Genomic DNA, 24944 nt, shown 5'->3' on the forward strand with positions numbered 1-24944 from the left:
TCTGTGACATGAACCTCCAATTTTGGCAAATTCCCTGCATATGATAAAAAGGTTATTGTATAGTTCCAATATCCACTAATTGGAGTTTCGCTCTAGTATTCTAGAAAACTGCAAGCATTGGATCAGGGTTATTATAGCTAACTAAAACAAAAAAAAACAAAAAAAGTTATGTTATTTCAGCAAAATTCATTTTTTTAATTTAGTTTAACTTGATGTACTAAAATAACAAAAAGCTATATAGACATAAAACTTACAAAAACCCCACAAAATGACTAAACCTTTAAATTTAAATGAAAAATTCTAAGATAATAACCAATTCAAAATATTAATAAAAACGACAACAGTATCTCATACTAAAATAACACTTTGAGTTGAATCAAACTCTGCTGTAAAGTTGCACATTTTGAAAGATTGTCCAAAAGCAAAGCATCTAGGTTGGAAACAAACTAAAGGAATATTAGAATACAGCATAGTGTCAATAATTCATTAAAATAGTGCTTGTCATACTCTATGACATTGACCGTCGTTCACTTTACACTTCTGTGATTTTTTTTCTGTTAAATACAGACTACATGCAGCCAAAGTTTCTTTTAAGCACGCAAAAGCACATTATTTTACCCCATAAGCATCTGTCACCCGTAACACATTTTTCCTTTGTGTTAATGTCAATATTTATGACGTCGACTTTCCGACTTCTACTTGTAATTTCACTATTTTCTCATCTTCTATTTAGTGTTTAAACAACAACCTGAATCAAAGGCTTGTGCTTTCTTTTTATTGTGCAACGATAAACTGCGTTCGAAGTGATTTATCCCAAACTCATCAGGTACACTTGTCACATCACGTATTTGACAGACATAGATAGAACACCCGCCCCTTGAAAAGCAATGGGTGAGGTTAAGAAATCCATCCTTCTGCAGTCTTTCATTCTCCTCCTTTCACCACTTTCCTCTCTCTTCCTCCGTAGGTGCAAAGCACTGATTTTAAAAGCCTCTCTTCGAGTTTCCGTGTTGCTGGCAGGGTCAGTGACAGAACCCAGAGCCCAGCTGTGTGTTAGACAGGCTCAGCTCTTATAAGTGCAACTCCATTGTGCTCGGCTCTTTATATTCCTCAAAACAGGCAGCCGCTACATTCCTTGCAGGAAGTAGATGCTATGGCAAAGACTTCCCTTAGCTAAACGTGGGCACTTGGGTTTATTCGTGACAAAATGTATGCAGAAACACAATAGCATTTGCAATAAAGACGTGAAAAAATATATATGTATATATATATATATATATATATATATATATATATATATATATATATATATATATATATACATTTGGAAAATGTTCTAAATTTAATTTGAGTGTGATTAATTATAAGGTAATTGACCAGTCACTTAAATACCCCCATCTATCCATCTATCTATCTCTCTCTCACACACACAAACTCATACTCAAACCCTTTTTCTAGGAATGCTCGCCTCTGGGCAACAGAGCTGTTTTTAATGGGCTCTGTGGCTAGGAAGTCTTTCCATTCACTCTTTTTCTCTTTTTTTTCATCCTGTTTTCCTCAGGGGGGGAGGCATAGATAGAGGTTGGAGATGTCCAATGTCATATACAACTCTGTATTAATGTGTGTGTGTGTGTGTGTGTGTGTGTGTGTGTGTGTGTGTGTGTGTGTGTGTGTGTGTGTGTGTGTGTGTGTGTGTGTGTGTGTGTGTGTGTGTGTGTGTGTGTGTGTGTGTGTGTGTGTGTGTGTGTGTGTGTGTGTGTGTGTGTGTGTGTGTGTGTGTGTCAAAGCGCTTTCTGCTATAGACTGACCAATCAGAGAAGGGAATTTATATACATCAGAAGCACATTTGTGTTTGCAAACAAGCAGGTTGACACATAATTAGGGCTGTGCAGTTCACACTTTGATTTTCCAATTTTGGTTCATTAAAAACATTCAAGATTCACACGAAGAGACCAGCCCCCTATCTTGAGGGTCCGTGCCCTTATGCTCAGCAGTCTCTCATGAAGTATCCATGGCAACAAGACAGGACATGGAATGACACGAATACAACGGAGACCTTTGAAATTGCTATTACAACCAAACAAAAAACAAAACAAACAAATACAAACATGCCCAGCTTTCTTATTATAAGAATAGAGTGAACTATAGTCTATCATTCATTGAACATTTCACTCAAAAATACAATTTTGTCATTATTTACTCATGTTCATGTTCCACATGGCAAAGTGTGGACACCAAGTTCATAAGATTCTCATAACTGAACATCAAAACGTCCAACCTGCACAGGTTACATTGAGATTGAGATTGTCAGTGAATTATCAAATGTAAAATCAAAAGGTATTTAAGTATTCTTGTATACTATTATTGTATTTAATAATATTATACTCATTTTAATTTTAGTTTAATACATTTTGTCCTTGTTTTTGTTTTTTAATATTTCCATTTAGCTTTTCATTTTTGTTTCAGTTTTAGTTTTAGTCATTTAAACTTATTTTATTTCAGTTAGTTCTCAAGGCAACATTTGTTTTTTCAAAGTTTTTCATCTAATATTTATATTTTAATTTATATATGTCAGCTTTACTTCAATAAAAAAAAAAATATTTTTAATAGCTTTAGTTTACAATATGAACACTGATGTCAAATACATTTAAACTTAAAGGGATAGTTCACCCAAAAATGAAAATGTTATGTTTATCTGCTTACCCCCAGGGCATCCAAGATATAGGGGACTTTGTTTCTTCAGTAGAACACAAATGAAGATTTTTAACTCCAACCATTGCAGTCTGTCAGTCGTATAATGCATGTGAATGGTAACAAAATCTATGAGAGTAAAAAAAAAAAACATGCACAGACAAATGCAAATTAAACCCTGCGGCTCATGACGACACATTGATGTCTTAAGACACGAAACGATCTGTTTGTGTGAGAAACCGAACAGTATTTATATAGTTTTTTTTACCTTTAAAACACCACTATGTCCAACAGCCTTCAGCGCGCTCTCACTTCCGGTGCGTGAGCTCTGTACACGATCTGGCGTAGTTTACTCTCATAGATTTTGTTACCATTCACATGCATTATACGACTGACAGGCTGCAACGGTTGGAGTTAAAAATCCTCATTTGTGTTCTAAGAAACAAAGTCACCTATATCTTGGATGCCCTGGGAGTACGCAGATAAACATCAAATTTTCATTTTTGGGTGAACTATCCCTTTAAATTTTGATCCGTTTATCACATAAAGGTATATTGTGACTACATATAGACTACATACTGTATAACTAAAAAAATATATGTTAAGTCATTGTCTTTTAGGATATTTTCTGCTGTCTATCAAAGCTTTTATTAGAACATTAATCAAAGAGCCATTAGATTAGAATCTTAGTTTGTTTTAATTGTCTCAGTTTTACGGCCATAGAATCAAAATGAAGAGTCCACATAACTGAACAAATTTTCATCAAACACTAGTATGAATCATTTAATTATGCTAGTCCATGTACAAACTCTGAATCTAGTACAGAAAACCAACACTGGGTTTGTTTTTGACTGCAGTATCCTGATTATAAGTTAACTTTGGGGTATTGTGGAATTATTTAATCATGTGCATATTGTAAATTCAACTGGACCATACCTCTGTTTTTTTTTTTTATCCAGTCACGCACCGAATCGCAGATGGACTGTCACCTCGGCGATCTTTGAGTGAAAGCGAGGATGATGACCTGCCCAACGTGACCTTGGAGAGTGTGAATGAAACAGGATCCACCGCCCTGACCATCGCCCGCGCTGTCCAAGAGTAAAGACACCTTTATCATTAATCAGCAGTCTACAACCTACCTATCTATCATTATGATGTATGATGTTAATTCTCAGAGCTCACTCTGTGCACAATGAAAAAAAAAGTATAGGTATAAGAGATATTTTAAAATTAAACTACATTAATTCATATTATTAAAAAAAGTGAGTGGCCAGTTAGTGTGTGATAATTTTTCAAGTGCCCCTATTATGCTTTTTCATATATTACCTTTCATATAGTGTGTTATATAACTGTTCGTGAATGCAGAGTTTCAAAGAGCAAAGTACACAACAAATTGAGTTATTGTCTCACAAAAGAAAGAACCGATTCTGAACTGCCTAAAACGAGTCGTACAGTTGCTACACAAACCTATGTAGGTCTGTAACAAATGTGCATAATGCCAGCCTATGGTCTTCATTGGCTGCCCACAAACAACGTGTACTTTGACTCGCAATCAAACACTAGCTGCGTTTACATGGACCCTAATAATCCAATTGTAATCGTCAGAATAAAAGTCACATGTAACCACATCAATTCGGTCAATTTGGTTTAAACCTTTTCTAACCCGATCAAGAGGACATAAACACTTGATCGGATTGTAACCTGAAACTGGAAAGTATGACGCATGGAACAAGCTTTTTGTTGTTGTTGAATGAAGTGTCATAAATGACTGTCGTGTCATTCTAAAATTCTCCTTTCACTCATCTTCTTTGAAATGGAGGACAACGTCCAACCAGTCCTTGTTTTGGACTCTCATCCACAGATGCCTAGTTTTGGGTGCTTTTTTACTGCTTGATTAATGTAAGCAGCACGTCACAACAGTTCAAGCGCTTGTTGTCTTCTAATTAGGACCTGAAATAGATAAATACTAAGCCTGCTTTTTAAAATAAGGTAAAGAAGCAATGTAGTTGTCGACATTTTTGTGCTGCGAAAGAAAATCCACTTTGCATGCACTTATAAAGGATGAGGACTTTTACGAAATTGATACGGTAAAACTGATGCCATTGTTACTGGTTGTGTCAGTGTGTATCAAGTGCTCCTCTGGAGCTGAAGTTCAGATGGTAATAGCCGTTTTAGTTTCAGTAGACCACAACAGACTTGGCTATCTGACCAAACAGAGCAGAGACTAAATCCTTTATCAAACAATTTTAGACACTGTGAGAAAAGAGGTGATGCTGCAATGTATAATTATGAGAAAATGAAAGTGTTTTTTGACCTTGGTTGCATGTAAACATATTGTAGGAGACCTCCAAAACTGAATTAGGAATATTTAAAGTAACAAAATTGGGTCACTTTAATGGAGAACTAAATAGACAGTTGCATGCGGCACATATACTTTATTTGTTTGCGGGTTATAGCTACAAAAAATATATAGTTTATTATTGAGAAAATTCTCTGAGCAAGTAGAGGCAAAAAGGGTGGCAGAACTGTCTAAATGTGTCTGTAAAGGACAACGGTGCCAGTTTGATTTATAGCAAGGTGCAGCAGGAGTGAATATTATTGTGAAAGAGAACGAGAGAGTTGTTGATTTGACCTGTTGGTTCTTCAATTGATACGGATTTGATCCAGTGATTCATGTAGTGTGTGTATAGTTTCTGGTTTGTTGACAAAATTTGAAATCTGACAAAACCACCCTGGAGATATTTTAAGACAAAGTATTCAGCAATAATTCCCCTTATGTTTTCCCTTAATTATACTGTAGTATTATTATTGTATTATTATAATTAGCTTTATATAGTTTATGTATTTGGCAGATGGCATATTCAGGGTAAACTTTTTGCCATTTTGCCACCTTGCCTTCCCTGGATAACAAACACATGACCTTGTTTAACCAGTTGAGCTTCAGGAACTGATCTCAGCCTCAGAGGCAGTGAATGTGTTGTGTGGACACAGGTGCAAGAGTCAATGCAGGTTTATATACAGTATTACTTGACCGGTGGTCAGCTAGTGAATAATGAATGGACTTCATTCTTACCTTTAATATTCTGATAAACTGATCTCCAGACAGTGATGCTGCCCTGCACGTCACCACCACTGGAAAGCCCCTCTGGTTTTCTCCACTGGGAAACATACAAACAAAAGACGGAACTTAAATGACTGCGCTGAGTTTAGTCTGATGGCAGCTGCTGTTTCCCACCCTGCTTCTCTCATTGACAACAATCTAACGTTGATTCTTATGTAAAACACTCTAGATAGAGTTCCTCTGACCTCTGACTAAAAATTCCAAGCTCCTCATGAGGACATGATGGAATGTGGAAAATAGTGACAGTGTTTTTAAAAATGCAGATTGTTTAAAGGAGGTGAAAAGATCTAGGATGTTTTCTTTCTTTCTTTTCCTCTTTGGGCCCCAAAAAGTGAAGGAGTGTGCCAAAAGCTACAGGTGCCCCCCCAATGCCCCCTATCCTGTACATGAATATGCACGCACACACACCCAGCACCCCTGCAACCCAAAAGAAACAGGAAGTGGCTCTGTGGGGGGTGAAAATGCCTCTGCTGCCACACAGAAAATCCAGTGAAATAGGCCTACAATCTAATTTATCCAAGCAAAAAAATATCAAATTCAAGATAGGATAAGAACAGGCAGATTTCCCTGATACAAAAATATATTAACAGTAATAGTAAATGCATTAATTTTTAACCAAATAAACAAGTAATTTTGTTATTTAATCATTAAATGAGAAATAATGTAAATAATGTGTAATTTCTAAACCACTAACGCCACCAAACGGAACTCCACAAATAGTGGCTGTTTTCGTACAGGTTCACCAGTTCGCACTTCACTACAAATAATCAGATAGATGCAGAAAACTGTCGCAGGAACATGTGAGTCGACAATGTTTAGGCCCTATAAATAGGCCTCCTCTTATACTGGTTGGATAGGCAAACGTGTTCCTCCCGAACTTTGTAAATAAAACATTTTTTCTAAACACTCACCCCTATTCCTAAATCCTGGCCTACACCTCACCTGTAAACTATTGGAGATATACAGTATATTGGAGAGCCATGCATTAATTCCTGTAAATATAGCTCCCTCAAGTGGCCATTTAATATCGTACATTTAGACTTTTCGGGGTGCGTTATCCCAGACGCGGTTGCATGGTTGCCAAGTTCAACGAGTCGGTGTTTCCGAAACCATAGTTCCAACGAACATTCGCTAACACCATCGCAAAGTTGTGTGGTCTGAACAACAGCTTCTTGTTTGCAGCATGACATGTGGACTTAAGGGTTAGTTCACCCAAAAATTAAAATAATGTAATATTATTCCTCATGTAATATTTATTCCTCACCCTCATGCCGTTCCATCCACACCCGTAAGACCTCCGTTCTCTCTTCGGAACACAATTTTTTGTTGAAATCCGATGGCTCAGTGAGGCCTGCATAGCCAACAATGACATTTCCTCTCTCAAGATCCATTAATGTACGAAACATATTTAAATCAGTTCATGTGAGTACAGTGGTTCAATATTAACATTATAAAGCGATGAGAATATTTTTGGAGCACCAAAGTCACGTGATTTCAGCAGTTTGGCGGTTTGACACGCGATCCGATTCATGATTTGACTCTGATTCGATACCCTCCGAGGCTTCATGAAGCAGTGTTTTGAAATCGGTTATCACTATATAAGTCGTTATTTTATTTTTTTTGGCGCACCAAAAATATTCTCGTCGCTTTATAATATTAATATTGAAAAACTGTACTCACATGAACTGATTTAAATATGTTTTTCGTACATTAATGGATCTTGAGAGAGGAAATGTCATTGCTGGCTATGCACTGAGCCATTGGATTTCAACAAAAATATCTTAATTTGTGTTCCGAAGATGAACGGAGGTCTTACGGGTGTGGAACGATCATGAGGGTGAGTAATAAATTACATTATTTTCATTTTTGGGTGAACTAACCCTTTAATAAATCCAACTTTTAAAGTGCTAATAATATGCCATTTAGGGGTAAATGTATAGGCTAGGAAGATGTATTTGCGCTTTTGTACCTCAGTTGTACCTTGTACCCAGTGACAGCTTTGTGCCTTTTTTTCTGAGTGTGGTTGAACGATATGGTTTTGTGAAACAGTCATGACTAACGTTAGTTGATTTCTTCAATGATGCCTCATACTATTAAGCAGCAAGTGACGTCGTTGTACGGGAAACGTACCCCTGATTTGTTTTCCATGTGTGATTTTATTCCTGTCTTTCTAGTTTATGAAATAAGGATAACAATATTTGAAGAAAGGTCGCACTTAATATTAGACGTCAAACTACTAGGCCTAGGATACTTACATTAGAAAAGATAATTGTAGGTTGACTACAACGTATTTATTCATTGTGTTTATTGTAAAACATCTTTGCTGCTATTCAGGTGGGATAGGCTATGGGTAAGTTAGGCACAAGTTTGGTGGTATAGGTTTAAGCGTGGTTAAGGTGTAAGGAAAGGGTCATCAGTAGTTATATAGCCTAAAAATATGATTAAAAGTTGTTATTACATGCAGGTATTTTTAAAATATAAGTACAATGTTTTAAACATGTGTGTATGTACACAATAAATGCATTGTATCAAATCATTAATTTAATACATAGACTATAGGTAAAGTGGTTTCACAGACAGGGTTTAGATTAAGACAGGATTAGGCCTTAGTTCAATTAGGACACTTAAGTAACTTTTATAAAAAACACATAAAAAAAACATTACTGGTGTGCATCTTGAGACAAAACTTTGGCATTGCCATTGACATTTTTTAAGATATGTAAGTTGCTTTCAGTTACAGTAAGACAGCTCAAACATGCATTTTAGTCTTAAGCTTAGAGATTAGTTAAACTTTGTCTATGAAACTGGGGGAAAGACACTTAATATAAAGTAGGACCTTAAATAAATAATTTACGATAAATGTATTATTTATGCCTGTCATCCTACATTAAAAACTACAACAGACTACCATTATCATGCTTAACAAAATTGTCTTTAAATGTAAATACATTGCTTTGAATAACTTTGGAAATCATATGCTGTCATTGCAGTTCCCTGTTGCCGTTCAGTATTGAGAGTCTGCGGAGGCCCAGGCCTTCAGAGTCACCTGACTCAAAGAGAAGACGCATTCACAGATGTGAGTTTGACGGCTGCAATAAGGTTTACACCAAGAGCTCTCATCTTAAAGCCCACAGACGCACACACACAGGTGAGCCTATATTTACATCAGGTCGTGTTGAAAAAAAGTTATATTCCTGTTCCACAAAAAAGTCAGGTCTTTTATTGATATTTCAGCATTTTCTCTCTCAGGTGAAAAGCCCTACAAGTGCACGTGGGATAACTGCACATGGAAGTTCGCTCGCTCTGACGAGCTGACACGGCATTACCGCAAACACACCGGTGTTAAACCGTTCAAATGCAGCGACTGTGACCGCAGCTTCTCCCGCTCGGACCACCTCGCCCTCCACCGCCGCAGACACGCCCCACAAACATGCATAGTGTGAAAAAGACACTTGATGGACAATATAAGCAGACAGAGCGGGTCTCTATCTGCCAGTGTCGCATGCAGAAGGTCTGGAATGATTCCGCGCACAACAATAATGAGGTGAAAGACATGGGAGTTAGGACAGAAGATGAGGTCCGTGTATTATGAAATCTGTCTTCCCTCACATTGTTTATCTTCTGCACTTTTATGTGAGGTTTATTCATAAAGGAGTCTTTTACTAATTAACTATTAAAAGCCATTTGCTGTTAAACGTATTCGATTCTCCAAACCTTCAGGTTTGCCTTCAGGTTTACTCATGGAAGCCTCATGGAATTGCAGTTTTTCATTTCACAAGTCTCAAACATATTCAGAATTAATTTTGTAATACTTATTTTTGTCTAAAAAGCATTGCAGAGGAGCCTAAAGATTTGGTTATGCATTTCGCCAATAAAAGTCACTTTGAAAATATATATATTTTACAATTTGCAGGGTAATAATGGCATGGCTGTCAATGTGTAGAACTAAGTAAACCAGTTTCAATTAAAAAAACACAAGACAAACAAACATAATGACATTATAACAATGCATTTACTGCAAGTTCACATTTTAGTTTCAAACTCTGCATGGGCTCCAGTTATCACTTTATTATGGAATCTGAAGTTGTTGTTGTTTATATATATATATATATATAACTGAATGTGAGGAGACGGCCGTACCATTAATGTAGTGTTCTGTCCAATGAGAGAGACATTCTCTCACACCTTTTTAAACTTTCCTTGCATCATTTGTGCACAAAACTAGTGTAGCAGATGTCTGTATATTTTATAGTCTTTACCATGTGGTATATCATTTTTGTTTGTTTGTATTGTATGTCATATATTTGTTCTGTATTCTGAGATTTGCACCCTTCTGTCCATAAATATGTGATGCCAAAATGTATAGTATTTTACAGGGAACCCAGTGACAAAAAAAAAAAAAAAAAAAATTCTATGTGTGTATATGATCGTCAAATGGGCATTCCTTTTGTTTTTTTTCTCTTCTACAATGATGTATCTGTAAATGATGTTATGGTAAACATTTCAGTTTTATATGGATTTAACTGTGAATTTATACATAAATACAGTATAGAAAAAGGCATGAATAAAAGCACCGATTTGTATGTACAGAAAAGACTTATTTTTTTTAAAGACATAAACCCAAATATGTGTCTTATGAGTATAAAAAATAAGTGATAACTACTTATTGGATAAAATAGAATATAATAGAATGATGATAACAGATCAAACAGAACATGGATGGATTTTTTTTAAGAATTATATTTTGAAAAAATACTACAAAGATATAGGAAACTATGTGTGTTTGTTTTATTTATTTAAAATATCAAAAAGTTTAGATTTTTTAATGGAATTTGACTAGCCTCTGCTGGTTGATTCTGGAACTGCACTATTCTATTTCTTTATGGTTATATTTTGTTATTTTACAGTACGTGTACTTACAGTGTAGTTACCCAAGAAAGTACTGGTAATATAAGGTAACTACATGGGTTAAGGTTAGATTTAGGGATAGGTTCAGGGGTAGTACCTAGTTATAACCAGTGTTTGAAAGGTTACTTTGTAAATGTAATAGGTTACAAATTACAAGTTACCCTATTTAAAATGTAATAAGTAGCATAACTATTTCAATTACTTTATTAAAGTATTGTAACTGATTACATTTTATTACTTTTCAACACATTTTTATTACTCGCCATGGTGGCAAATCTTAGAGAGATTGTAGCCTAAAGATTTCAGAGGTAATGTGGATCGGCAAACAGGCAAAGCAACAAATTAATATTATTCAACATAGTCCAAGGGTTCTAAGTGGTCCCCAGAAAATTGCAGAGAATAAAAAGACAAAGCAAAAATGGATAAAGTCTATCGAACATTCTGACTGTTTCAGTTCTAAATATTTCTCTTCTTTTCTTGCCGTATATAGGCTATACTTTCCAGAATTATATATGTTTGCTTTGTATCTTTCTAGTGAGTTTTTCTCACTATAGTCCCTTTTGTCTTGCTCACTGGGGTTGTAAGGGAGTATTCTTAACGCAGTACATAAGCTGCTTACATACATTTATTGTGAAAGTTGCTTATACAAATAGTTTTTAATTGAAAACGTTCTTCTGAAGAAAACACATGCAAATAGAAAAAAACCCAGCAAATAAAGAAAATATCTTCATCAGTTGGACAACACATGCGCTGCAAAAGTTCACAACACCTGCAAATACAGAAACGCGCTGCAAAAGTTCACAAATGCAAATACAGAAACGCGCTGCAAATACTCACAACACATGCAAATACAGAAACGCGCTGCAAAAGTGCAAAACATTTTTTGCATGTGTTGTGAACTTTTGCAGCACACGTGTTGTCAAACTGATGAAGATGTTTTCTTTATGGTGTTTTTTCTATTTGCATGTGTTTTCTTAATTTGCAGCGCATTGAGCTCTCTCGGCCACCATATTTCTTCAGGTTTAGATCTAACATTAAAGGGTTAGTTCACCCAAAAATGAAAATTCTGTCATTAATGACTTACCCTCATGTCGTTCGACACCCGTAAGACCTCCGTTCATCTTCAGAACACAAATGAATATATTTTAGTTGAAATCCGATGGCTCAGAAAGGCCTCCATTGGCACAATTCACTGTATACTCTCAAGACCCATAAAAGGACTAAAGACGTCGTTACAAAGTCCATCTCACTACAGGGGTTCTACAATAACTTTATGAATCGACGAAAATAGTTTTTGTGCGCAAAAAAAAAACTAAATAACGACTTATAGTGATGACCAATTTCAAAACACAGCATCATGAAGCTTCGAAGCGTTATGAATCAGCGAGTCGATTCAGCGGTTTGGATCGGCAAAGTCACGTGATTTCAGCAGTTTGGCGGTTTGACACGCGACCCGAATCATGATTCGTAAGACGGAGGTCTTACGGGTGTCGAACGACATGAGGGTAAGTCATTAATGACAGAATTTTCATTTTTGGGGGAACTAACCCTTTAAGCATAGCCAAGTTTGGAAACAATATGTTGAATTTATAATGTCACACTTACTATTTATCTAACAGTTTAAATGTTTTTCCATACATAAATATATAGATGGATTTTAGGAAGGGAGTCCCTCATAAAAGGTTCATCATATTTGGGGGTCCTTGGCATCATAAAGTTTCAAAGCCCCTTACAGAAAATATTCAGAAGTAACCCCCTTTGAAATCGTTAACATTTTCATATGTAACTAATTTAATTACAGATTTTTTTCTCAGTAACTGTAACTGATTACAGTTACATTTACATTGTAATTAAATTGCGTAACTCTGTTACATGTAACTAGTTACTCCCCAACACTGGTTATAACCCAGTTATTGTAATTGCTATAATAAGTACATTGTACATACGGAAGAGGACTATAAAATAAAGTGCTACCTACTTTATCGAAAGCCATTCAGAAGTAACAGAGTATTCCAAAAATGATTTTATTTTTGCAAGCAATATATAAATGACACATATTTTATTATATTACATGTTGTCAATAACAACTTTTTGAAGGGCTCAAAAAAGCTTGAAATGGACTTATTGTTGCCTCTGTATACTGCCAACTAACTCTGAGGCAGCATTTTTCATTTTTGAACCCAGCAAGTGGCCATGAGTGCCTAGTCACATACTTTTAATGCCAGCCGAGCAGCTGCCAATGAGAATGCTAACCTTTCCTCAGGTTAGCCTAGACTTCCTGGATCCACTGTATGATAGTATAAAAGTTTATTTATATAAAATGCATTTATATTGCCTACATTGTCCATATTTCCTATATTTGGCCAGGATTTTGCTTTAAATATTCAGTATATATGCGTGTGTGTGTGTGTGTGTGTGTGTGTGTGTGTGTGTGTGTGTGTGTGTGTGTGTGTGTGTGTGTGTGTGTGTGTGTGTGTGTGTGTGTGTGTGTGTGTGTGTGTGTGTGTGTGTGTGTGTGTGTGTGTGTGTGTGTGTGTGTGTGTGTGTGTGTGTGTGTGTGTGTGTGTGTGTGTGTGTGTGTGTGTGTTTGGGCATGTTTTTGTGAAATATCAGGACACAAATGTGTATAATGACATATGACATAGGTATTACAAAAAGAGGGTGAAATATGAGGACGTTCCCCATGTCCTCACTTTTCAAAATGCTTATAAATCATACAGAACAAGGTTTTTTTTCACAGAAAGTGAACTGCACAGTCTCCTGTGAGGGTTAGGTTTAGGGGCAGGGGCAGTGTAAGGGGATAGAAAATACGGTTTGTACGGTATAAAAACCATTACGTGTGTGTGTGTGTGTGTGTGTGTGTGTGTGTGTGTGTGTGTGTGTGTGTGTGTGTGTGTGTGTGTGTGTGTGTGTGTGTGTGTGTGTGTGTGTGTGTGTGTGTGTGTGTGTGTGTGTGTGTGTGTGTGTGTGTGTGTGTGTGTGTGTGTGTGTGTGTGTGTGTGTGTGTACTTCTTCAAATTGACCACAAGGGCGCAGCAGTAGCCTACACTAGACAGTCAACTTGTCAGGCATACACTGGACCTCACCATGCAGGCCAGTTCATGACACTCGATTTAACCTTTACCCTGACGAGCATTTTAACGAAAAAATGCCACCCGTTTTCCTTGTCAGTTTACGTTAAGTGATGATAAAATAGCCTACCTTTCGTTACTAACGTGCTTTTGTTATTAGTGAAGGTGCGCGTGGGTTAAATCACCAATGAGGGATGTCTTCATATTTTCTCCTCGTGACTGCACTTATCTGAGACTGGCTCATAACATTAACAAGATAAGAGTATGCTTGACAGACCAGTGTTTTAGATTTGCATATTGGCACAAATTATTTTCATTAGAGATGCCAAAATGTTTCAGCCCCACAATAAATGGTCAAATTTTCTAAACATCTGAATAAAACCTCCTTTTGCGAATGTCCTCAACGATAAAAAGTTATCAATAGGCCTAATCAAATAAATATTTAATGGGTAAATTAATAATCTATTGGCTATATTTAGATTTGAATGGACATCATAACAGACCTACCCTTAATTAAAAAATAAATAAAAAAAAACTCATCATTTTGACCATCATTTCAGGATGGGAAATCTTTAAAAGTGCCTCTTCCTCATTATGTGTTTGGTTTTGGTATATCCCAAAATATAATAGAAATTATTAATTTAGCTTAAAATGGCACGATGCAATTTATTACAACTTTTAATAGGACATCTCTTTATCTGATTAAGAAAAAAACACGTTTCCAAAATGTAGTTTAGTAATGTCTAATTTATCATCTTAAGAAAACAAAAAGTGTGTTTGTTCTGCTGCGGTATGCTAGAGATGACCTTTAAATGTTAAGACCAGAGTAAGACCGGTTTCTCAGAATTTGATTTGAATGAAAACGATGATGTTCCTGCTATCATTGATTTTTACTCCGTTTTGTTAGTTAAAACAAATTATTTTAGCTCTTTCTTGAAAATAAATATATGCTACATTAATGGGAAAAGGCCAGTTCATAGCTGCAGCTTCATAATGCTGTTTTACATCAAGATAAGGGCCAGTGTCACACTTCCACAACCGTCAGGAAGAGAGGTGGACACACAGAGTTTGTTTGTGTTAGTTGGAAATAGATCCTGCATGTATCAATCAGTCACCTCTCTCTGATCTGAGAGGATGAGAAACACCTTATGAAAATATTGTTTATCTGACAGTAAAAACAGCAGTAAAGCTTGTTGTTCCCCTTTCCTCTGCCTCATAATCCAAACAAAAGAATCTCTGTCATAACACAACCGCTGAGCACTCTTCAAAACAGAAAGAGAGAGAGAGAGAGAGATCGAGCATGTATGTGTATGCGGAGAAAAGAAAGAGAGATAGAGAGAGAGAATGTGGAGGCAGGATGTTCATATTTTAGTTGGCACAGGTTTTGCTCACTTGTCTTGCTTTTGCTCTTTCTTTTTCCTGCTTTATCTCTTCAGGAAAAAAATGTTATAATTTTGGCTCTTGACAAATGATTCAAAACTCAAATTCCAACGCTGAACCTTTGAAGACATTGTCTAGGGCCTATGCCTTTTAAAGTTTGTGCAACAGTGATCAAAAGGCGCACTTACGTAAGTCACATTACAACAAAACCGATGTCAACGGCACGCAGATGCAAATGCACACGGTTTAATGAAGCATTTGCAGGTTTGAGCAAGAATCAGGTGTCCATACAAATCTCTGGTGCAATGCTACAGGTTTCACAACAGACCCCAGGGCATTAGGAGAGTGCCAAGTGAACACAACGTGATTGCAGTACTTGCACTGCAGGCTGCCCGACTCCACAAAGTCTCTGTCATGTTTTAGTCACAATTATACTGGTGCCATTATAGCTAAATTACAGGTTCAAAGGCTAAACTGATAATTGTAAAGGTGTGCTTTTTATAACCACCCTATGAGTCATTTTTTTGTTACTGCACAATGCTGGTACATGAACAAACATGAAGGTTTTATCGAGAGAGAGAGAGAGAGAGAGAGAGAGAGAGAGAGAGAGAGAGAGAGAGAGAGAGAGAGAGAGAGAGAGAGAGAGAGAGAGAGAGAGAGAGAGAGAGAGAGAGAGTAAATGTTTGAGAAAGTCAAAGAATGTTTTTGAAGTTATATCATAATCTGAAGTTTCTGCACTAAAGACCTTTAGATCCATATTCCACACAATAGCGTATGAAGTCTTGTGTGTCAAGCCTGCACGCTAGTTTACAGTGAGCCTGTTTTTACTAAATACTGGAGAAATGACACATAAGGACACAATGCACCTTTTAACTGCAGTGTGTCACTCGCTTTTTTTTTTTGTCTCTGGGATTTGCAAAACCCTCCCAGTAACTGACTAACTGAACGAAACCATGTACAAGCAGGAACTGAATTCTGTGATTGTGACGAAATGTTCCAAAGACACTGTCTTCTGGGTAACCGCAGAGCAGCTAAACAAATGCAGTCACTTAATTGTTTACTTCCCATTTACTCCCATTACAGGCTGCTCTGAGACTGCATTTATAATACAGATAATTGACCTTGGGGGATGGGAGTTCTGGTAAATATTTGGCAATTCCTCTTTATGTCAGGAACAAGGCTTATAATATAGTTATATCAGAGGAAGCTGCTGTTATTTAATATTGAATATTTTTGGCACAGTGAGAGTTTGTTACGCCACAGGTGAAATGATCCACAGCAAATGATAGTTGACAAGGTGAGGAAATGTGAGGGGCGGTTGTGTCTGGATACTGTTTTTGTTTTCTTTTTCTTTCATGCCTCTCTCCTCTTTTTTCTGTCTTTTTTTCACTTTCCTTATTGAGTCATGAATGTTCCCACGGAAGTGAGGGAATCCCTGTGATCTTGCCCAGGACAGAAGGTGTCTGTCTACAGTGAGATGCCACATATCTCTGCCTTCTTTCCTATGTGTACATGCATCATTCTTGTTGACTCACTCATCCACCTCCATGCTGCCTTTTCTAGATGAGCAGGTTATTCCATGCTATTCAGCTACAGGCTTAAGACCCGAATCCTTAACGAACTTTTTTGGAAAAGGGTGGGTTCATTTACCAGCCATAAACAGTTCATACTGTCCTTTTCAATAATAAATATGTTAATACGTTCCAATATTATTATAAAATAATATAAGATATTATATTTGCATATTGTATTTATAATTATTTTTCATTTTACTATCAATATTTTGATTACATTGTGGGTTGTTATTGCTTTTTTACTCAGATATTTCTTATATATATATATATATATAAAAAAATATACCTTATAAATATAATATGATTAGTAAAATCATATAGGAGATTATCTAAGTAAACACAATGCACCTATCACAAAAACACAAAAATATGTTTATATTATAATTCATTATATTTTTTTTGTGGCTTAATGCAATAAATATGTTATTTCAATGAGTACTGATAAAAAGGGTAACATTTGTACATAAATGTTTGAATGTATATTTTTACAACAAATGTCAAAGTTGGCTGAATTTTTGGGGTCAGTAAGGAAACATTTATCAAAAGTGACAGAAAACACGTTAAAATATTTATATTTCATATAAATTCTTTTTTTTTTACTTTTGTTGATCAAAGAACAACTTATTTTTAGAATTTTAATAATAAGAAATGTTTCTGGTGTATCATAATAGCATATTAGATTGATTTCTGAGAGATCATGTGACAGTGAAGACTGGAGTCTACTAATGATGCTGAAAATACAAATTTACCATCACAGGAATAAATTAGGTTTTAAAATATATATTAAAATAGAAAACTTTATATATGTAGCCTATATAAATATATTCAAATATAATCAAAATATTACTGTATTTATGATCAAATAAATACTGTTAGCATAAGAGACTTCTTTCAAAAACATTCCAAACTATAAACGGAAGTGTAAATCTATAAGAGCACTATATTGCCAAAAGTTTTGGGAAGTCTGCCTTTACGTGCACATGAACTTTAATGACATCCCATTCTTAATCCATATAGGGTTTAAAATGGAGTTGGCCCACACTTTGCAGCGATAACACCTTCAACTCTTCTGGGAAGACTTTCCACAAGGTTTAGGAGTGTGTTTATGGGAATTTTTGACCATTCTTCTAGAAGCGCATTTGTGAGGTCAGAGACGAGAAGGCCTCCACTCTAATTCATCCCAAAGGTGTTCTGTCGGGTTGAGGTCAGGACTCTGTGCAGGCCAGTCAAGTTCCTCCACACCAGACTCGCTCATCTATGTCTTTATGGACCTTGTTTTGTGCACTGGTGCGCAGTCATGTTGGAAAAGGAAGGGGCCATCCCAAAATTGTTCCCACAAAGTTAGAAGCATAAAATTGTCCAATTTGGTTTGCTGAACCATTAAGAGTTCCTTTCATTCGAACTAAGGGGCCAAGCCCAACCCCTGAAAAACAACTCCACACCATAATCTCCCTCCACCAAACTTTCCACTTTCCACAATGGAGTCAGACAAGTACCGTTCTCCTGGTAACTGGCAAACCCAGATTCGTCCATCAGATTGCCAGACAGAGAAGCGCCATTCGTCTCTCCAGAGAACTCCACTGCTCTAGAGTCCAGTGGCGGTGTGCTTTACACCACTGCATCCGACGCTTTGCATTGCACTTGGTGATGTAAGGTTTGGATGCAACTGCTCGGCCATGGAAACCCATTCCATGAAGCTCTCTACGTACTATAGGGCTTGGGCGTCGTGACGTCATTACTTGGCGTGGCGGCCATGTTGATGGCCTCCTTTACTGCTACTCGGACTACTACGCGCTGTTTATAGACGTACTCCCTCTCAGTCGTGTGTCTTAATTTGATTAATTTGGCGTCGAAAATGTATTAACTTTCCACCGCTTTCCTGCTTGGAGGCGCAACCACGGAGACCAAGTATCCGAGGTAACAAAGAGTCGTCGGCTTTCACAAAAGAACGCTGTCAGCTGGATGCAAGAGATGTGGAGAGCACAAGAAAAAATGCCCACCTCCGAATTCACGTGGAAAGGGTGATTGGAACCGTCCGCAACAAGTACACTATTTTGTCAGATAAAGTACAGATTCACATGGTGTTGCCAAGCAAGGATGAAGACATGACATTCCTCGATAAGATTGTGTTTGTATGTTGTGCTCTGACAAACATGAGCCCTAGTGTTGTGCTGAAATAAATGTGCATTAAATACAGCCATAAGTGTCTGTTGCATTCATACCCACAATCTTCACAACAAATATACTTAAATGAAATGCATGTGTCTTATAAACAAGACGCAATGACAGTATAATGTGCAAAAGCAAGAAGTGCCACACAATCAGATGTTTTTCAGTGTTTATTTGCAAGTAGTGCAACCTGAGAACACAGAACGGTGCAGAATGCTTCATTGTAAAAGGTTAACGTTACATAGGCTTAATGATCTGCAGCTCCTGAACCCATCCATTTGTGAACTGCACATTTCATATGGATCCAAACCGTTAATAGTTCCGCTTTTGTCCATATACCGGTCCCTGGCTTCCCTATTTAACGTATCCCTGTAAATTCCACATCCTTTTCGTGATTTTAACATAGTTTTTCTTTCTCCCAACTCTGCTTCTCCTCGTTCGATTTGCTGTATGTTTACATTCGCGAGGCCATCAACAAAGCCCTATTCTTGAGCTAATCTGAAGGCCACACAGTTTGGAGGTCTGTAGCTATTGACTTCTGTGCACCTCAGCATGCGCTGACCCCGCTCTGTGATTTTACGTGGCCTACCAGTTCGTGGCTGAGTTGCTGTTGTTCCCAATTCACCCTTCGCCGCAAGTTTGATTGACAGGCGATCTGACCGATCACATCGCCGAATCTGCCGTTTTGTCCGACAAAGCAGTCAGGAGAGTTAGTAGATTAATTTCGGCGGATTTAAAGTTGGAAAAACGGTGTGTATTGACGTCTTTCTGCGGTTGAAACAACATTTCTTTTAGTGTTCATTCATGTTTATTTCATGCTTATCAATGAACTATAAGGAAGAGATGATCGGTTCACGAGCAGCTTTAACTGAGGCGCTACAGCGATCACGACACATTAAAGAGCCACAAAACGGTAATTGTTGTTGAAATTTCTTTAAAAAATTAACATTTCAAAGTTGAGACTTTGTTTCATATCAAAATTAACTTGCTCTGTCCTGTCTGTCGGTGTGTTGTCAGTGTCCTCTTTGCTCTGTGATGTATTTTCTCAACGTGAGAACATGTGTTTGGTGTGAGAGCGCCATGGCTTGTCGGACATATAGTAACTAAATGGGGCGGGTCTTTGCGAACGGTCAGTTGCTTCCACTTTGTTATAATAACAGTTGAACATGGAATATTTAGTAGTGAGGAAATTCTACGAATGGACTTATTGCACAGGTGAAAACCTATCATTGTACCACGCTTGAATTCACTGAGCTCCTGCATGCCTCAGTGCTTGATTTTATACACCTGTGGCCATGGAAGTGATGGAAAACACCAGAATTCAATGATGTGAAGGGATGTCCCAATACTTTTGGCAATATAGTGTATTATGTTGCGGTTCCTTTTAAAGTTGCTGAAAAAACCTGCAAATATTTATTTTTTTACTTGTCTATGGCATTTTTTACTTGCATTTGCCACTTGTATTCAAGTGTTCATTTTGAACCATGCTTATGGCCAACCAGTCAAACTCAAAATACATGCTGAACAACATGTAGCTATCATTTACCATGAGGCATAATTCCCATGCAAGAGGACAGATATGGATTAAGATATGTCAGATATGCCTGTTCAGCTGTGACGGACCATAAGGACATTCTATGAATTGTGACGTTAAGCCTGATCTGGCCAGTGATCCTGATGGAAGTGATTGAGGAACATCTGCAGTCTTTCTTCTGTGGTATGAGCTAAGGAGCTTCATCCCACTCAGGTCAGTAAGTCAGTGAATGTGTGCGTGAGGGTGGGAGGTAAGGGTTCAGGGGTTGGTAGCAGAATTCTGTTTAGTGTTTTTTATGCTATTGTGTCTAAGGTCCCTAACGTACCATTAGAAAAGGGAGTTTAGAAGGCTGTTTTCCATCAACACTGGACACAATGTGGACAGTGAAAATGCGACAGCTGTGCGCAAAGGGGAGCGAAAGAAAATTGGAGAAATTTGCAGCCGTCTGATCCATCAAGTAGACATGCAGACTACATTTGTGTGGTGTTTGTGTGTGCAAGAGTTCTCATCCACGTGTGTATCGTGTGTGTGCGTGTGTATTAAAAATGAGAGCTTCCAAGAGCATGGGAAAATGAGAGCGGTCAGTTCATATTAGGGAGCCCCCAGGAGAAGAGTGAGGGGGAAGAGCAATTCACTCTGAAAGTTTCGGAATGGCTGTCCGCCCGCGCACACAAATTGCCTCGCCACCTTTGAGACATATATGCATACCATAAACTAACAGAAAATAAATGTCTTGGGACTTTGAAAGTCAAACAGTCCTTTCTTACATCCCTACCACCCACACAAGCCCAGCTTGCTGGAGTTCCGGTTGGATAAAGTGAACATTGCAATATTTTTTTAGATTTTTTTATTTATAGAGATGGAAAGCATTTACAGGGCTTCAAGCACATTGTTTATGCCTCATCAATCCATCTAAATGTCCTTCACAATGGGTTTAATGTTACAATTTTCAACCTCCCTATTAATACAAATGTAGTACCAGAAATCAGGTCTTGGTGCATAATGACCTAAAAATGTGCATATATACAGTGTGTGTGTGTGTGTGTGTGTGTGTGTGTGTGTGTGTGTGTGTGTGTGTGTGTGTGTGTGTGTGTGTGTGTGTGTGTGTGTGTGTGTGTGTGTGTGTGTGTGTGTGTGTGTGTGTGTGTGTGTGTGTGTGTGTGTGTGTGTGTGTGTGTGTGTGTGTGTGTGTGTGTGTGTGTATACTGCCTTAAATTTCTAAGTACAATCAACTTGATGTTTAAGTCATTTCAACTTAAAGTACATTAAACCTCTTTAATAAAAAAAAGTTGAAAATTGATTAACTTATTTTGATGAGTTAAAGAAATTGAAAACCATATGTTGTCATAACTTATTGATCATATAATTGTTTACAGTATATATATATATATATATATATATATATATATATATATATATATATATATATATATATATATATATATATATATATATATATATATATATATATATATATATATATATATATATATATATATATATATATATATATATATATATATATATATATATATATATATATATATATATATATATATAAATCTTAATTTTCTAGTGACTGATCACATCTACATTTTTCAGCTGGCCAAATTGAATTTCTGTGAATTGATGCAATTTAATTCACAGAAATTCAATTTGGCCAACTAAAAAAATTAGATGTGATCAGTCACTAGAACATTTTCAATTGGAGACCTGTTTTTTTTTTTACAATGTCTTTACATAACAGCTTCAACTCTTCTGGGAAAACTTTCCACAAGGTTTAGGAGTCTGTTTATGGGAATTTTCGACCACTCTTCGAGAAGCGCATTTGTGAGGTCAGACACAGAAGTTGGACGAGAAGGCCTGGCTCACAGCCTCCACTCTAATTCATCATGATCAGGTCAGGACTCTGTGCAGGCCAGTCAAGTTCCTTCGCTCATCTATGTCTTTATGGACCTTGCTTTGTGCACTGGTGCACAGTCATGTTGAAACAGGAAGGGGCCATCTCCAAACTGTTCCCACAAAGTTGGGAGCATGAAATTGTCCAAAATGTATTGGTATGCTGAAGCATTAAGAGTTCCTTTCACCGGAACTTAGTGGCCAAGCCAAACCCCTGAAAAACAACCCCACACCATAATACCCCCTCCACCAAACTTTACACTTGGCACAATGCAGTCATAAGTACCGTTCTCCTGGTAACTGGTGATTCGTGATTTGTCACTCTAGAGAACACGTTTCCACTGCTCTAGAGTCCATATACTGTATATGGACTGTATATAGTGTATATACTGTAAAAAAAATAAAAAAAATTATATATATATATATATATATATATATATATATATATATATATATATAGATATATATAGATATATATAGATATATACTGTATTTATATATATATATATATATATATATATATATATATATATATATATATATATATATATATATATACTGTATTTATATATATATATATATATAGATAGATATATCAAACAGAAAAATTCCAGATTCTTATAAACACAAGCTACGCCCAGGTCTGTTTCTTTTCAGGTTGAGTAAATAAAGGGAAGAATCTGAAGAAGTAGCTTCTCTGCTGCCCTGTGGCAGGGTCACTGACATCCAGTCGCGTCCATTTCACTCAAACATGCATATATCTATTAACAAAACACATCTAACCTATTTCTTAGCAGAGACACCTTGTGCATCTGTTTTCTATAAACAAAAAGGAGGGGGGGCAGAGAACTTGTTTGTGGGCATTACACGAACGTTTAAATCTTTAAAAAAGAGTCAACACCTTTAACCTTTGCTGTGTGTGTGTGTGTGTGTGTGGGTCTGTGTGCATGCTTTATGGCAGGTGTGTGGTCACTAGCCGATAGTGAGGGTGCTCACCTTACATAGAGATTACACACATAAATGAATAAAATCATTATGAGAACCCATTAGCTTCAATTATCTGTTGTCGTGGGAGCTTGGGCTGCTGCCAATCATCATAAGGATTACTCATTAATAGAACTTAGCTATTCAAGATAAACTTTTTTGTTGTGTTTTTTTTTTTTTAAGCAAGAAAGATGGACTGGTTGAACTTATGTGTCAAGTGTGACAAATCTTGAGAAGTTTACTATTTACGTGACATTTGCTTGCCATTTGCTTGTCTATTGTGCATGATTGTGCATTTTAAACTATCTTTGCTTTGGTGTTCTTTTTTCAAAAACTCCTTAATACCCAGAGAATGTATGCCTAGCCTATAAATAACCCATTGTAACTGATGCTTAAATGCTTTAAATATAACAAATAAGATCTGCAAAACATTTAGACATACTGAAGAATGAATAGTTCCATCTGTAAAACATTAATATGTGTGGGTTGCATTCTGATTATCATATAGGCGATGTACAGTAGACAGTTGCATGGGAACCGGAAAGTTTCTTTTTGACGTAATGAAAACTTTGTTTTCTGTTTAAAGGGGGGGGGGGGGTAGCTTCATCCAACAAAGAGCTATTGAAAGCCCTCAGTTATGAAATTTATGGGGTTTTGGCTTAAACTACCCTTTCACCTCAAACTAATCTAATATCTGAATCACAAGCATTAATCATGTATGTGTGCTGCAGGTAGTGAGTGGGCTGTTTACAGAAGGAGGAGGTCTCCTGTTCTCTGTGACTCCCTGTTCTACATTTGATAAGTGTTCATTGAGAAAATCCGTCAGGTTTATGGCACATGTGTGTCTATGTGTGTGAGACAGTGGATAGTAAATCAGTAAATGCTCTTATTCATGTCTTGATTTTCTGTAGCTGTGCAGTGTTTGCAGGCAATGTTTCTTTCTTTCTTAAGAACACTCAAGAGGGTCTTCACCTTAGTTTTATATTTACATAAACATTAACAGATAAAATGGTAACTTATTAGAGTGTACTTTGAGCAAAAACCTATAGAAATCAATGTAGAATGATGGTTGAATAATTATTAATGGAGTTTTGGGAGAAAAATTATGTCACCCACCTCAACAAACTGCAAAACATACCGGTACTGACATGTAATAACTTTCGGTGAGCAATAACTATGAGGTGAATTGTCACAATGAGAAACCTGCATGCTAAAACAACATCTTATAGGCTTTCATTTACTTATAGTGAAACAGCCAAAACATAAAAGGAATTCAGCTTTAGGGCTGTAACCACCACAGGTAATAACCTTTTTTTGTTTTTGTTTGTTTTTTTGCTAAACCAATCTGTGCACATTTGATTTGAACACACAAAATGTAATTACTCTCTTGCACCAAACATCACTATTGGACTGCATTCATAGATAGTTAGTTAGTCCAAGCTGAACATTGTTGTTTTAGGTTCCAGAAATGATAAAAGCACTGAAGCACTGCCCTGAAACAGTGCCATGTTTGATGTGATTTGAAATTTTAGTTTAGTGGGGTTTCACCAAGGTTATTATAGTTTAAAACTAAAACCATAAAATAGCATGGTTTTTGTACTTGAAATAAAATA

The 24944-nt window shown here is 36.7% G+C and overlaps 1 protein-coding gene across 2 annotated transcripts in view; it reads left to right on the forward strand.

Annotated features, from left to right (window-relative positions):
* The window catches only part of klf12a (Kruppel like factor 12a), a 28876-nt gene extending 18474 nt beyond the window's left edge, over positions 1-10402 (forward strand). For both annotated transcript variants that reach the window (XM_079813343.1, XM_079813344.1), the window contains exons 4-6: positions 3651-3789; positions 8803-8960; positions 9062-10402. In XM_079813343.1, the coding sequence (XP_079669469.1) occupies positions 3651-3789; positions 8803-8960; positions 9062-9255 (491 nt within the window). In that variant the 3' untranslated portion in view covers positions 9256-10402. The remainder of the gene's footprint in view (positions 1-3650; positions 3790-8802; positions 8961-9061) is intronic.
* The last annotated feature ends 14542 nt before the right edge of the window (positions 10403-24944 follow it).

Source organism: Gobio gobio (genome assembly GCF_949357685.1).
Source record: "Gobio gobio genome assembly, chromosome: 3".
NCBI classification, from domain to species: domain Eukaryota; kingdom Metazoa; phylum Chordata; class Actinopteri; order Cypriniformes; family Gobionidae; genus Gobio; species Gobio gobio.